The sequence below is a fragment of the Micropterus dolomieu genome, linkage group LG22, assembly GCF_021292245.1.
Source record: "Micropterus dolomieu isolate WLL.071019.BEF.003 ecotype Adirondacks linkage group LG22, ASM2129224v1, whole genome shotgun sequence".
In the NCBI taxonomy this organism is placed as follows: Eukaryota; Metazoa; Chordata; class Actinopteri; order Centrarchiformes; family Centrarchidae; genus Micropterus; species Micropterus dolomieu.
This window is the reverse complement of record NC_060171.1, coordinates 26018130-26034094: the sequence shown is the minus strand read 5'-3', so window position 1 is coordinate 26034094 and position 15965 is coordinate 26018130. Positions and strand designations below refer to the sequence as shown.

General features: G+C 41.7%; 1 protein-coding gene across 1 annotated transcript in view; it reads right to left on the bottom strand.

Annotated features, from left to right (window-relative positions):
* fgd4a (FYVE, RhoGEF and PH domain containing 4a) overlaps positions 1-15965 on the bottom strand; it is a 50372-nt gene that overhangs the window by 22372 nt on the left and 12035 nt on the right. Inside the window, exon 3 of the mRNA XM_046037907.1 lies at positions 1932-2015. Within this exon, the coding sequence (XP_045893863.1) occupies positions 1932-2015 (84 nt within the window). The remainder of the gene's footprint in view (positions 1-1931; positions 2016-15965) is intronic.

Here is a 15965-nt window from a genome sequence, read left to right as displayed (position 1 = left end):
ACGACCCTAAGCACACCGCCAAAGCAACAAAAGAGTGGCTGAAGAAGAAGCACATCAAGGTTCTGGAGTGGCCTAGCCAGTCTCCAGACCTGAATCCAATTGAAAATCTTTGGAGGGAGCTTAAAATTCGAGTTGCCAGGCGACAACCTTGGAACCTGAATGATTTGGAGGCTTGGGGCCAGGAGTGGGCCAACATCCCTGCCGAAATGTGCACAAACCTTGTCACCAACTATAAAAACCGTTTGACATCTGTGCTGGCCAATAATGGCTTTTCTACAAAATATTAACATGCTGTTTGTCCAGGGGGTCAAATACTTGTTTTTCCTCATCAGATGGTTATCAATTTTAATAAATTCATATGATGTGATTTTCTGGAATTTTCTTTGGGATTCTGTCTTTCACTGTTAGAATGTACATATGATTAAAATTATAGATCGTTGCATTCTTAAGTGGGCAAACCTGCAAAATCAGCAAGGGGTCAAATACTTATTTCCCCCACTGTACTATTACAGCGATAGTTGCTATTACAGCGATAGTTTCCCTGTCTGAATTCTTCATTGTGCACATGCAAAGATGTCAAAAATGCATACATGGAAAAAGGAATCATGGGAACAAAAATACTTTCCAAGGCACATGAAAAATACAGAGACAAAATGACACTAACTGCTGCTTCCGAACTTATTTACATAGTCACACAATTATTTTCCCCTTTGGTTAGTGTGCATTCAGGTTAAAGTCCCGACAGGGATATAAAAACATGAAACACAAACACACACACACACACACACACACACACACAAAACACGGTTTCTAACAATATCCGGTGCCCTACATCACTCAATGAGATTAGAGGGTGCGTATGTGTCTGGCTCTACTCCGGTACACCAAGCATTTATTGTGTTTGTGTGTGTGAATCTATGTGATAGACATGGTGACAAATAACCATTACCACCAGGCAAGGGGGATTAGCTGTTTCTGTTAAACTACCCAGACTTTCTTCAGATTAACCCTGCCTCATCCCCTAATCCAAGGGCCAGCGTGCGATTAGAACTCCAGTCTGCTCTGAACCAGGATGCACGAGGATTGGGGGGGGGGGGGGGGGGGGGGGGGGGGGGGGGGGTGAAAGAGATGGGTAAAAAGGTAAGAGAAGGGGACACAGTATTTTGCAGATTGCAGATGATGACAGAAAGGCAAAAGGTGAGGAAAAAGCTAGGAAAATTGAATAAATTGACAAGCACAGAGATGACTGGCAGATGAAAATCCAGATGAAAGAGGGGTGAAAGGACAGAGGACAGGACAGACCAGAATGAGACGGCACACATGAAGAGGAGAGAAAATGAGCAAAAGTTTAAAATAGATAGGGGAGCTGAAGAAAAGCACCTATTCATCACACAGACAAGTTTAATCTAAAAATAGAGCGGAGACCAGCAGCTTTCTTCACACCCTTGCATAGCTGTGAGCTGGAAGGAGAAGTATTCACAGCATCACCCTGTATCCACTTCCATATCTCATATCAACCTCTTCTTAAAGTTTACTTCACTCTGTGTCGGACTTGCTTAAAAGAAGAAGAAGATCTCGCTAGATTTGGTCAGGTTTAGAAAGGAAAGCCTTGGCACTTTCTGCATGATATTGATTTCACTGGCAAACACGTGCAGCCCTCCTGCTGTGAATCAGAGGTGGTGACTGACAAGTAACAAAGCTTTGCATCTTAATTCACCTTCCGGCAGCGCTACCTCCTACACATCACAAAATGAGGATCAAGAGGAGGTAATAAAAGATATGGACTGCGTCACACCAACACAAATTAATACAGCCAGGAAACCACAGGACATAAACAACCTCATCACATGTATGCACAAGTGAGCTGTGAATCACTATACATACACACACACATATGTATAGAAAGTTGAGTGAAGAGTGATGCTGCCTACCTCTGGAGTGTTCGATTTTGACTGCAACGCAGGCATCCTCATCGGCGTTCTTGGACCGGAAACAGTCAGCTTTGCCTTTTTTCTCTGTAACAACAAAACATATCACTCACTACAAAAAGAAATAGAAGCAAAGTAGGGAACAGGAGGATATTTTAATACTCGACCCGCATCTGAGGCAGGAGCTTCAAGCTGCTTCAGGCAACACGCATGTTTTATTTAAGAGGAGCCCCAACTCTGTACAGGGAGAGGACATGAAAATGAGGTATGGAGAAATAAGAGGCAGGAGGAAGCATGCCATGCTATTCTATATTTTCCAACAGGCTCTATGGGCTAAACAGCAGCTGAGAAAATGAGCTGGACATGCATGGATTTGGAAATATTAAAATTTGGGGCAAAAGCTGGTAGCTGCATTTATCAAGATCAGGAGAAGACTTGTGTTTGTTTTGAGAATGAAAAGGAAAATACCGCCCCTTGGAGACAGAAATCCTAATTAGTCTGTCTGTGATATGTAGGGCATTGTCTGTGGGGAGAGCTAACAGTCTTTCAACACATCCGTTTAATATGCACATAAAAGATTAAAGAGAAAATAACAACAGTCGTAAAAACAACGATGGGCTCAGGAGTATTAGTGAGCTCCCTACAAACACACATACACAAAACTATGCTCTGTCTGATCAAATAGGAAGCATCAAAGCTGTGGGATGATCAGTGCTGTTGCTGACATGCAGCAATATGTGCAAGTGGCACAAAATGTAACGGCTGTACAACAGAAGAAATTAAAGTTGAGCTGACTACATACAGCTGGCTGATACATCAGCAGGATAATATAAACAGCTGATTATTGGGTTATCACAGATATCACAGTCGGCATCAGCATGTAGAGTGTGTTGGCCAATATGCAAAAAGAAATTGCAGTGCTGTAAACTGCAGCAATAAATGTTTGAATTGCAGCACTTTTTACACAAGACAAGTTTAATATAGTTTTGTTTGATGTTTTTATAGTTATTCTTTAAAATATTCATTTTCAAGTGTTCCTTTTTTTGTCATACTAGTGCCATGAAATTGGTACAAGTGCTCATGGTCCCCAGAGGACGAATCTTATAGATTTTTTTTTTTACTTAATAGCAATATTAACAGACATATCTTCATCAAATGTGTGTAAAAAAGAATATCAGAGTATTATTAAGCTATTCTCAGGTATCAAAATTTTTATCTGCCTCAACAATCCAGTATCAGTGATGCTATAATGTTTCCACAAGAATTTGCACAGGAATATTATGAGATTATTTACACACATTTTGTCATTGAAGTCATCTTTTAGTAGAAACATCACTCATCACTTGCCATTATTTTCCTTAATGTACCAAACTTGCAGTAAGTATTTAGCACAGTATCAGATAGGATTAATCAACACAGCAGTGCTGAACTGACATAAATGGAGTGTGGATAATGTCACCTAAAAGAATAGTGGGCAAACCCACTGTGTGCGTGTGTGTTTGTGTGAAGGGGGGTATAATATCCTGGCTCAGGGATTAAAGGAGGGCTTTCTCCACCCACCATCTGGACTCTTGATGACAGGCCTGCCTGCTGTTCACCCCCCCCACCACACACATATATATATATATATACACAAATAACTTGTAAAGTTTATGTGTGTGTGTACAGTACATTCAGTAAATTGAACCCCAATCTCTTGTACAAGCTTCCTATACAAAATAGAACACATCTAAGCACCCTATGAAAAGCATTACACAAATATCAGACCCTTCTCTGTTGAGACAACCCACTCACTCAAATGTGACCAACACCCCACTCCAGCAGACTCTCTGTCATGTGACCAGAGTCATCATACGCATATTGTTTCCTGAAGTGGGGGAAGTGTTGCCAGCACTAAAAAAAACACAAACACACATGCTCTGCCAGAACAAAAGTGACAACATCTATGAAGGATAAAAAGGTTGAATGATTGGGTTTCCGAGATATGAGATGTGGGTGTGGGGGAAACCTACTTCAGTGATGATGTTGAGATGGGGTGAGTCTACTGGCCAAGCTCCTGGACTGACCCGAAACTTCCTCTTCCTGTCTGTCAACTTCCTGTTTTTCATATTCTATATTCGCAAACAGCATACCAAGACTCTGACTACAGCACAAAAGAGAAACCGCACAAACTCACATGTGACATGCACAGTCCATGGTCAGGCAGGATTTTGGAAGCAATGTGAAACTCATTTTATGATAAGGTCCTGGGATACTGAGGATGAAACCGCAGCAACAGTGATGGAGAAGAGATTGCAAAAGATGCCTTGAACTTCTGATCTACAGTAACTGGAAGGAGCCCAAAAAATAAATTACTGATACTGGAAGAGAAATTGAGGAACCGAGAAAGCTGGGTCGATTTTCTTCAGCGATGTCTGCGTGTTTTACCCGCTTACTGTCAGTAACAGTAAAGACAAACTGCACAGGCACATTTCTGTCAGGCCAGATTTATGCTGAACGCAACCTGCCAACTAAGAAAAAAAAATGTCTTCGGGCTTCAGCTTCCTTTAATTAGCATTATAAATTAAACACACATACACAAAGGTGGCAAACTGCAAAAAATCCGCCAGTGATGGCTGTCAATGAAAATAAAAATCTAATTTAACCGTTCCATTCATAGCAGTTCAATCAGCTCTCTGAATAAAAGCTTTTGCTTTTCCTGAAACAACCGGAGTATTACATAAGCTACCATTTTAATACCACTATGAAAACTGTAATGACAGGGGATGATCAACATCCCACTGGTGACTTCTCCTTGACAGTTAAAGGACAATTAATGGCGTGCGACATTTGTCAAATCTGTGTGTGTGTGTGCGTGTGTGTGTATGTATGGAGTGGTGTAAACAACCCTATTATCACACAATCTCTGTCTCTGTTTTAACCTGTTCTGAAGCAATGACAAAACTCCCGACAGACAACTGCATTGTTGGACACCAAATGAGTTCTGATCTGAGTGTGACCTTCAGTTAACGCACAAAATGACATCACAGCCTCTCCACTGCCACTTCTCGTACATTCTCTACTCGCCTTTAAACAAGTCACGAGAAATTATCGACATGGTTTCCCCACAACAGATAACCTACGTGTTTAAGATGTTTTTAGGGTGACTGCACCCACGCTGATGGAGCCACTTGTGTGGCAGCTCCTGTGTGTAGGGTGTTAAAACCAGCACTTCCTCCAGTTTATTTTCAGTGGTTCACTGAGGACTCACCTTTTTACTCTACTCATCTCTTTTACACAAACCAAAACAAACTGTATTTTCTTGTTGTTTTTGAGCTGACAGGCTGTTTAAATAAACATAACATGACGACCGTACCTTTGAGCACTCCTCTCCAGTATAGCTGGGTTTTCCCCGTCCTATCAACCATCAGTTTAGCCATCTCATAATGTCCCTTCAGCTCAGTTTTATCAGCATTTATTAGGAAATTACTGTCCTTTCTTCAGACACAATCTTCCCTGTTGGCTCGTTACTTCGTGTGTGTTTACATGTTCCAATCAAACCCTTGGAGTACCTGCCCCGTCACTGCACAAACCGGTTCCCTGGAAACCACAGTCACCAGGTGTGGGAGAGAATGGGAGGAGGGTGAAGTTGTCCTTCAAGATGTTGATACACAGTCATATCTGAACCATTTCCATTATAATGTTTTGAGGGTTAGCCAGCACTCAAGGACAAAGTCACCCCAGGGTGGGAGGAGAAAGTGGGAAGAGGAGAGAAAGCAAAGGAAGGGGCGGAAAACCCTGTAAATCCCTGACGAGGAAAGGTGGAGGATGGAGGGAGAGGAACTCACAGATGGAAAAGTGAGAAAGATGAAATTAACAAGACTTAATCTTTAACCAAAGGTACGGTCGACATGCTATGCTTATTTAAACCTACCTACCTACCTACCTACCTACCTACCTACCTCCCGAAAAGTCCAATTTTAACCTAATATCAGTCCTGATGTACTGCCACAGAAATGAATGCTACACACAGACTCTGAAATTAAAAAAACTAAATCACAGAGGGGAATATGCACTTATCATCCCATAATGATAAGAAACAGATTCTATTAAATATATAAAAAGACATTTTCTGCCCATAAGGACTCAAGAATGCTAAGTAACCTCAGCTTCATTTGCATGGCTGACCTAGATGGAGATAACCATACCATTCAAATGTAACTCATAAATAATGGAAAGGGGAGAACGTATTAATATGCCAAGTCACACCCCTTTAATCATACAGAGGTTCATGCTGGTAATATTGTGTGTGTCCCTGCGTGTGTGTGAGCACATGTCTGAGGTTTTCATGCTTGACACAGAAGAGATTGGCTATTGAATGAGACCAGATGCGTCATTCTCCATTCTGTCCTGTCCTCCAATAATGGACAATTACCAAAGAGTTATGGTTTTCTGCCACAAACATAATAGAGTGAAAATTAAAAGGCCTTGTAAAGCCTTTAAGTGGTCAAGGCAACCAGATGAGACCCCTGTCTCCAGCTCATGGAGAAAACACAGACATATGATGTAGTTTACTCTCCGTATAAGCCAACCAGCCAAGTCTTTACTGTGTATTTACGGTGATCTACTGCAGAGTTTCCCACCTGGCAGATACAAGTCATTTTAGCGTTTTTTTTTTATCTCCACCAACTCCACAGGGAAATATCTGTCTCTTTTACTACTTAATGCTTCACTTTGTTCACCAGCTGTCTTTATGTGTCTGCTGTTTGGTAGTGGACAGGTAGTGTACGCTGCGTTGTGCAGTGGGAAATGCAAACAATAAGATGAGTCGGACAATTCTCTGTGGCTTCATAACAAAAGCGACCCCTTTTGTATACTAGTAGCCATGTGATCTGCTGGTAATGTAAAATATTGATTGTAGACGCTTTAAAGCAGATGTAATTCATATTTTGCAACTTGAGGGCAGCACAACAAGGTTTAACACAACGTTGACACTCTACAAACTATAGAGTTGATATGGCAAATGTGTTCGCGAACAACTCTTAATGGAAATCGCTGGGCCTTCAGCTGTTCTCCGGGTAGTCACTAACTTTGTCTGTCGATTCTGAGCGGGTAGTGTAAAGTGGAAATCAGCTGCCTGTTTTGGGGCTGGGAATGGGTTCGATTAGAGTGAACCAAAACCAAAAAAGTAAATTCTGCAGACTGAAAAACCAAAACAAGCTGAGGGGAATGGGGGATCACTCTAGGGTTTATCACTACGAGTAACTCCTCTCACATTGAAGCATTATTAATATAAAAAAAGGTGATTAGGGTCACTTTAACTTTTCTGTCTTGTGTCTCGTCTGTAAGCATCCCCCCTTCGGTCTCCCTCACATTCCACTAACTTAAACATGTGCCTCATAAAATTTCTACACTCTGTGCCGACGCAGTCCATCTACTTTCTGATTCCCAGCATGCACCCTACACTGCCCCAGCATGTGAAGATAAGCTTTTAGCATGATCTGAACATGCTCTCTGGCCCATGTCTAATGAGGGCAGGCCAAGTGGGCGACTGGGCGTGCTGCGCTTCTGATCCTCAACGGCGGCCCCCATTACACACTTCCTGTCCTTCCTTTAAAGTGAACATAAAGAAAGAAGTCATGGGAGAGAAACGTGTCTTGAAAGAAGAACATAAAGAAAGAAGTCATGGGAGAGAAACATGTCTTGGTTGTCACTGCAGTGATAATCATCATCCAGAGAAAAGTTTTAGCGTGCTATGGATGTCAGATGACACATTTAGTTCCATAACTGATCTATGCAGGTATGAAACCGTGAGTGAATTTGTACAGAGAGATAGAGATTATGAGTGTCCCATAATTGAGATCCCAGCAGCAGTGTAAAGATAGTGGACTGTGGTCACTGGGCATTGAGAAAGGGATCGATTGTTGTAGTATACGATAACATCAACAGGACAGTCATTCTCTCCTCCTTTATCTCTCTTACTTCCTCCCTTTCATTATACCTCTTTTCTTTCAGCCTGTTGTCGCTTCCTCTATCACCTTCTTTCTCCTTCTACACCCTCTATCACCTCCTCCACTCCCACTGTGACCTGCCTGCCTGTCTACCCTGCAAAGCAGATCACAGCTGCTGGGCAGGAGCTCAATGTGTCAATCAATATCCTGTCCACCCAATCATCATGTCTGACTGGGCCCCAGCAGACCAGTCTGTTCATAAATGGACAACAGCGCTTATTCACAGCAGGCTCTCTTATGATAAGACTGAACCAAATGGATTCAAAATGTCTCACAGATTAAGCACAGATATGTGAAAGTGACCTATATCCAGCATAAAAGACCACTGCTCTGTTTGTGTGTGAAGAACAAAAACAACCAAGTGTCTATAAAAAGCAATAAACTACAATAAACTCAAGCAAAGCAGCTGCAGTCTTATATTTGTAATAATTCAGTGAAGTTGAACCCTGCAGAGCCACATGCCCCGAGGGTATTTCTTCTTAGAACCTAGCTGTTTCCATTCAATGTCCATGCGGCCCATATTTGAGCAAAACATTTACAAAAATAGCCATTTAAGTTTCCATCTACTCTGCAAAAGTAAATGACTTCCTGAACTTAAAATTACAGCTCCGTCTCCAAAAATAACCCCATGAGAAATTCTCACACACTGACGCTAATGAGTGAGCTGTTGTTACTCATCTGATGCTGGCTACAACTCATGCTCTCTGATGATGAAAACAAAGAAATGCACTTGGTAATATTCTAATGCACTGAGTAAGAGGCATAGAGACACAACAGAAGCCTTGTAACACAAGAGGAGTGGCGGCACATGACATTTTGCAAAAGGTCGTGTTAGACAGAGATTTTGCATTTCAGAAGCTGATTTCTGTTATGCAGTTAATCATTTGAGTGTTTTACTGTTTACTGCAAAAACAACACTTTTAACCAACTCATAGAGCTAGTGTTTAGCTTCATTAGCTAGCTAGCTATGACTGTTTACATCTGAAAGGGACAGTTGTCATTTAAGTCTGCAAGCCCATGGTTGCTGGCTAGAAATGAGAAGCCTGCTATTATCTATCTCTAATTTTGAGTGGTAAATCTGCCCCTGATATAATTGTAAAATACATATTTGCAGTTTGAGGCATGGAAACAGTAATAAAAGTGGACAGTGTTTAGCGAACAGTCAATTAATTCCACAAAGTTCAAATTAAAAAAAATACTCCTGATGAATTCTTCATTTTGAACTGTGTTAAAAATCTCTTTGTTCATCTACTTCTATCTATTCAGTAAGCAACAGAGATTAATTAATTCTAGGCAGATTTAACTCAATGCATTATGGATGAAGTAAATAGATGCTGAATATAATGCCAATCAAACAGCGTGGGTAAAAACTTGTGGCTCAAACAGGATCATTGTGCTCAGTATGAATGAGTCCCTCTGACTGGAGCCACATGGAGCCCATATTCCCAGCACAGAGCTGGAATGCACAGAAAACCCTGCATTTCTGAAAGCAAGCCTGCAGGCGAGCCTGAAGCCAAGGCTGAGGCACTAATGAGGCAGAAACTCAAAAAAGAAGAGGAATTTAACATGACACAAACTTCCTCTTTAATAGATCATGCTTGAAGTGAAATTATGTCTTCTGTTCCTCATTTCTGACACACTGTTTGTCAAAAATCTTCTCCTACACCAGATGCAAATAAACAGAGTCATCTGCTACACACACGTTCCCGCACAGCACAGCACTTAATCTGACACGTCCTGGTGGAATAAAGTGTCAGACAGAATCAGCATTTCTAGTCTCTGTCACGGTAGCACTCAGCAGAAAGACAAACCACTGTACAAAGAGAGGACAAAATGACAAGATGATCAGCTGCCACAAACCGAACCTGTGATGCCTGTGCAGCACAATAACACGGCACTTTTACTTTAGCATTTAGAGAAAGAGAAGAGAAGACTGTATGTAGATGTACACAATAATCCAAGAAGTGGAGAGAAAGGAAGCAGGTAAGGTGAGTAGGACGAATCCCAAGATGATGCAGCTGCTGAGTGAGCACTGCATGGGGGACTTATGTACAGCCATAAACAGATTCTGCTAAAAAACGTGAGAACAAGTCACAATGTGAGGAAGTTTGTTTTCTTAGAGGCAGACGGTAAAGTCTGTGTCCTTGTATGTACATTAGTAATCATTGTGAGAGTGCTCTTTGGACTCCTTCCTCCTTTAAGCTTCTCTTTAGAAACAACACTTTCTTGGTCGCATCACGTACCTGGCCCCTGCTGCCTATAGGTTCTCTTCCCCTTGAGCCGTGATACTGCGAACTAAGACGTAACCTCTCAGTTATTTATCACATTTCCACTTCACACGCCATCATAAGGTGGAAGATGATGGCAAGAGCACATGTTCTAAGTCATCAAACCTATAAATGCCTATGCAAGTGCATATGCCAATCAGATCTTTCAATCTTGACAACGCAACACTGAACCCCAGCACCCCATGATTACTTCTGACAGTGACAACTGTAAGTCTCTGGTTAAAAGCCTATTTACTAGTAAATGAGAAGCTCCTAACTGTTTCCACTCTTGGATTTGTAGCAGGAACTTCCTTGATCCTGGAGGAATCCCCTCAGTGTGATCACACACAGACCCAGCGAGGAGCCTTGTTAGAATAAGAGCTGCTGAATGGTTACCTCCATGGCAGCACAAACAGCAGGATTTTATAATACCCTTTGCCCCTGCCAGCCTGTATGAGAAGCCATACTTAGAAAGTAGAGGAAGCACTACAGAAAATATATTGCTGCAAATAAAGTTAATGGTTTCAGCTGCAGACTGAGATAGCTAGTCAAATGAGTTACAGTGAGTGCACGCCGCAGGGAGATGCTTTCGCTGAAAGAAAAAAAAGCATGAGGCATATTTTCGATTTTATTAGTCTGATAATAAAAAGTCATTATTGCAACCAACAATTTATGGTGTTATAAATAATATTTACAAAACCCTTGTCCTTTGTTGATGTTAGGAATCAAGATAGAGCGCAGCAACTGCAAACAGTTATGATTACATCTATCATCAAGTGATTATACTACAGAAATATAATGACAAGGTGACTTAAAATCATAGTTTTCTTTGCAGTAGGTTCAGGAACAGCAAGCCACAATACACACACACACGCACACACAAGCGTCCACACATGCACAGACTTGCATATTTTCCCACAGCTCACTGTGGACAGCTGAGGCCGATTATGCCAATCATGGCAAACAGAGTTAACTGAAATCAGCAGCGGTAGCCTGCACTTGCACAAGCATGTGTGTGTGTGTATGTGTACGTGTGGGTGTGTGACTTGCAGATCTGTAGTGCATATCTTGAGACAGCCTGAAGCTGAGAGGCTCAGTAAACAACGCCTTAAAGAAAATTAATAGTCCCCTCCAGCCAATACAACTCCCACTGCTCAGAGCACCCACAGCTTCCACACACATAATTCACACATACACACACAAACAGACAGACAGACACACACATGCAGCCACCGTTGCCACACTTAGCTACAGCACCTGCCATTGGAATATCCTGTGGCGAGATCCAGGGTTTGTCTTTTGTGATACGATGTGTGCTCCCCTTTGTTAACCTTCAGCCTCGGCAGGCGACAATGTGTGTCTGTGTGTGTGGACTGGTAAACATCGTGTCAGTGTCTCTTTGGTCATGAACCACATTTTGTCAGCTCTGTTAACCCAACGCCCCACAGCTGCATTGTGCCCTCGATGTACAGCGCTCCGGTGCTGGTTGGTAAACCAGTCTAAAAAGAGAATAGCACTAACCTGAGTGGAGGTTGTGTCCTGTGAGATCAGCGAGGTGGAGTCCAGTGAAGAAATTAAAATCCACTGCCAGACTGAAAAGACCTCTGCCTCCTCTCTGCGCTCTGCACTCTGCCGCTCGCACTGGCAGGTTTAGGCTCTTGGTAAACTGCTGCCTCGCTGCATTGGTTGCATCCTCCCTTCCTTCCCTCCCTCTCTCTCTTCCACACACACACTTGCACACTCAGTGACAAACTGACTCGCCCTTTCACTCAGCCTCCCTTCCTGCCTTCTCTGACGCTTTTTCTTCTTCTTCTTTTAGCCTTTCCTCATTCCTCTCTATGGCGAGTGAAGATAATCACATTCCAGCGAAGATGGGGCATATGGCGGGGGAGCGACACTCAGCCCCATGAGTTAAGCCCCCTCTGTGTCTGAGTGTGTGTGTGCCTGTGTGTGTCGCATGGACAATCAGTCCCATTGTGTTGTGTGCGGGGAGGGCCAGTGAGAGGGGAAGAAGCCAATGGCCGTACTCATCTGCTGTCCCTGCTGCTGTTGGTGGCTACAGCAGATATAGGTGCTGAGCGAGAAACAAAACAACCCCCCTCCAGGAAGAGAGAGAGGAGGGGATGAGACAAGAAAGGCGAGGCATCTGGAGAGAGAGAGAGAGATGATGAAAAATTGATCTGTGTGTAATAAAGTAGAAGCCTAAAGTAAAAGGTTTATAGAATCTCAGTTATCATTTGTCATCTTCAGTGTCTCCCAGTGGCTCATGTGATGTGGTTTGGACTCATTCCTTCCTGGGTTCACACTGAGTAGCACAATGTGGGTTGGAGGTAGTGGGTGAAGTGGGAATGAAGGCCACCCACTCTTTTCCCACAACAACTAAATCAGTGGTTACAAAAAGAGGAAGTACAATAATTACAAAAAGAGCAGAAGATGTGGACATTCTTAATGTCCAAAGCCATGTTGTGAAAACCAGAGCTGTCTATGGAGGTCTTATGGGGCAAGTCCAAGTCACTTACCAAGTAAACCAACAACAATTGAATGGATGGGTATTACATTTTGTACGGAAATTCTTGGGTCCCAGAATATGAATCCTACTGAGTTTGACGATCCCTGACTTTTCCTCTAGCGACACCATGAGGCTGACATTTTTGATTTTGAGTAAAATGTCTTCTGTGTTCTAAATGGATTGGCATAAATATATATTTCACTTTTTTTAGAGTGCAATTAAAGGGGTCAATATTTTCAGTTGTCCAATACTTTGGCTTATGACCAAATACTTGCACCACTAATGACATTCCCTCAGCTGTGCTTTGTGTTTAGTGCTATATTAGTAAAAATATTAGCATGCAAACATGCTAAACTAAGATGGTGTACATGGTAAACTTGTCAAACCGTTTTAATTGTGAGCATGTCGCCATGCCAGCATAAGTATTCAGCTCAATGCTGTGTCTGAGTACAGCCTCAAAGAGGTTGCTAACAAGCTTTTTTGACAAAGTGAAACTTGGACTTTACCTGGTCAAACTGGAATGTTTTTGCTTACAAGTCTCACAGGAGTCAAGTCCAGTTCAAGTCTCAAGCCCTAAGCACTAAATGAGTCAAGTTCAAGTCTCAAATTTACAACCCTTGCAAAAGCCTCTAAAATGTCTCAATTTCCGGAACTAACTTTTTTTTTAGCTTGATGACAGTGCATAATTTTTTATTTTGGGCTTTTAGCTGATTTCATAAGCCCAGATAATGTCACCAACCATAGAGAACCACTACAACTTAGAAGAAAGAATAAGAAAAATACCAAAAACTAATGGGAATCTAAGAATCTTTTCATAAAAAGATGACATATTGCTAACTGACATATTGCTTTTTGTGTTTCCTACATCATAGTCAACTGTCCTCATCAGCAGAATAAAGTGGACTACAAAGCAAACAGATCTTCGTTGTGGTTGGCAGAAGTGTTGACATGGCAGGGGAGAGAGCGCTCAGTTGTCTTAATATTGTCAGACCTGTCAGTGAAAATGTCTGCAGGCACTGCAAAGTGTTACAGTGGCACATAGAGAGAGAGTGTTGCTTTCACAAGTTGTGTGAAGAAACATGCTTTTTGTTGAATACAATGAATACTGTCTACTTTTTCATCTCACTTGCCAATTTCTAACCTTTTACCACAGCTGGAAATTCAGCATGGGGCTGTATAATGATTCAGCACGCCCTTTATCGTGATTGGTTAACCCTTTATAACCAGTGCCGGACGTGGATGCTCATTAAAATCAAATCCTTTCAGCAGTTACATGAAACGACCTGCTGACAGCCAACATATACACACACAGTCTCACACACACCTTGATACACACTGTGAGTCTGTGCAGGCCTCATTACACAACATAGTAATTAGTGACCGGAAGGCCGAGAGAGCAATAACTACATCCAGACCTCACCATCAGCAGTGGTACGCGTGCTGCCTGCATGCCTCTGTGGTCTGTAAGTGTGTATAAACCACAGCCATTACCACCAACTAGTCAGTAATGCTGCTCTGGGGTCACACAGCCTGCAGACATGCACACATGGCCAGAAACACACGCCTGCAGACTCTTAGACTATAGGGTCCATGCTCCTAGCTCATTTTTAATAGGACCCATAACAGCAACAGTTAAAAATATGTCATTAATGAGCAACAGGAGAGTAAAGTAATTCAAACAAAAGGCAGGTAAATCTAAAAGGCTCGTTGCTGAACTGAGTTAGACATCCAGTATTAGAAAACAAGGTGCACCTATCAATTTGACTCCATGGTAAGCACGGACATGACATGCAGCACTTCTGTTGTGTTTTAATGTAATGTGTCAGTGCTGGGAAAGTTGTTTTCTTTTAATGTAATAATTTATTAATTACATATTACTCATTAAATAATATAATTTACTCATTACTTAACACCAAACACAAACATGTAGAAATAGAAAACAAGACATTCTGGTTTAACAAGCAGGCAGCCTTTGGTTAGGAAGTATTTACTGAATGTCAACAGCGACTGGCTGAAAGTCCTGAGTTATTAAGCAGTGCCTTACTGTACAACGCTGGTAATGGTACGCAAATTGCAAAACTGGAGGAGAGTAGTGGATTGGATGAAAACTGTATATAAAAACTAAGTTGAGAAATGTAACGTCTCTGGAAATATCTACATCCCACACACTAACTAGGCTAAAACTCTGAGGTGCCAGTCCTTCATGTGGCCTAATTCTGGTAATACGTGTGTAGACACAGATATGTGATCACACTCCTGACCCCTGCTTCAGTGTTCCTGTAAGTGCACATAGTTTTGTAATTAAGTTGGAGCAACACTTTTGTTTCCTTTAGTACTTACCAGCTCTATGCAAATGTTTGACTGCCTTTATTTTTACAAGCAGGAAACAAAAATTACCAAACTGAACTGGGAATTTTGTGCACCATTACAGCTCCAGTTCTCATTATATACCATAAACCCACATATTAAATTTACAGTATGCATTTTTACATAATTGTTTGCATGCATGCATGCATGGAATTTTGCTGACTTTAACTCTATAAAGGAAAATTTAGGAGGATAATCAGGGGGTTCAAGAGGTTAGGCGAACATAAACTTATAACTGGAGGATATACATGAACGTAGTGTGCTGATGTTGTTAGCATCCAAGGCTAGACACAGTGGTTCAGAATCTAATTAAGCACTGCAGTTACAGTCCTAGCCAAAAGTGACTATTTGGAATATTAAAGAAACATGCTAACTCAGCGTCACTGTCAGCTTTCAGCCTAATTAGTGCTAACTGTTACAAACGTGCAGGATTTGTATAACATTAGGGAGACTGTTGCACAGGAGGAGCTGAGAGGAAATACGACAGCAGATGACCCAGCAACGTTTAGCTTAATTTGGGTTATTTGGGTTTTTAGTTTTTTAAAGTATTATCTCAAAAATAATGTGATGATATGCAGAATTACAGAATTACAGCTGGCTTTTTTGAAGCTGCAAGTGGAGAGCTGAGCACTGTTTTACCAGGAAATGACTCTCAGAAACATGTCAGGCATCTGGGGTGGGGTGTACATTTTAATATTTTTGTTAGCCAATCAAACCTCTTATGAGCCCACAAATTCATTGATAATTAACAGCAGGATGGCAGAGGTATTGGGTTTTCAGACAGTGAGCAATGGGCTTGCTTAAGTATTCTCTATATAATATGCAATCTGAGCTGAGTGAGTACACAGGTACATATTTACTGGTATAACCGTCATGATGACACATCCCACAAATCTATAGATTT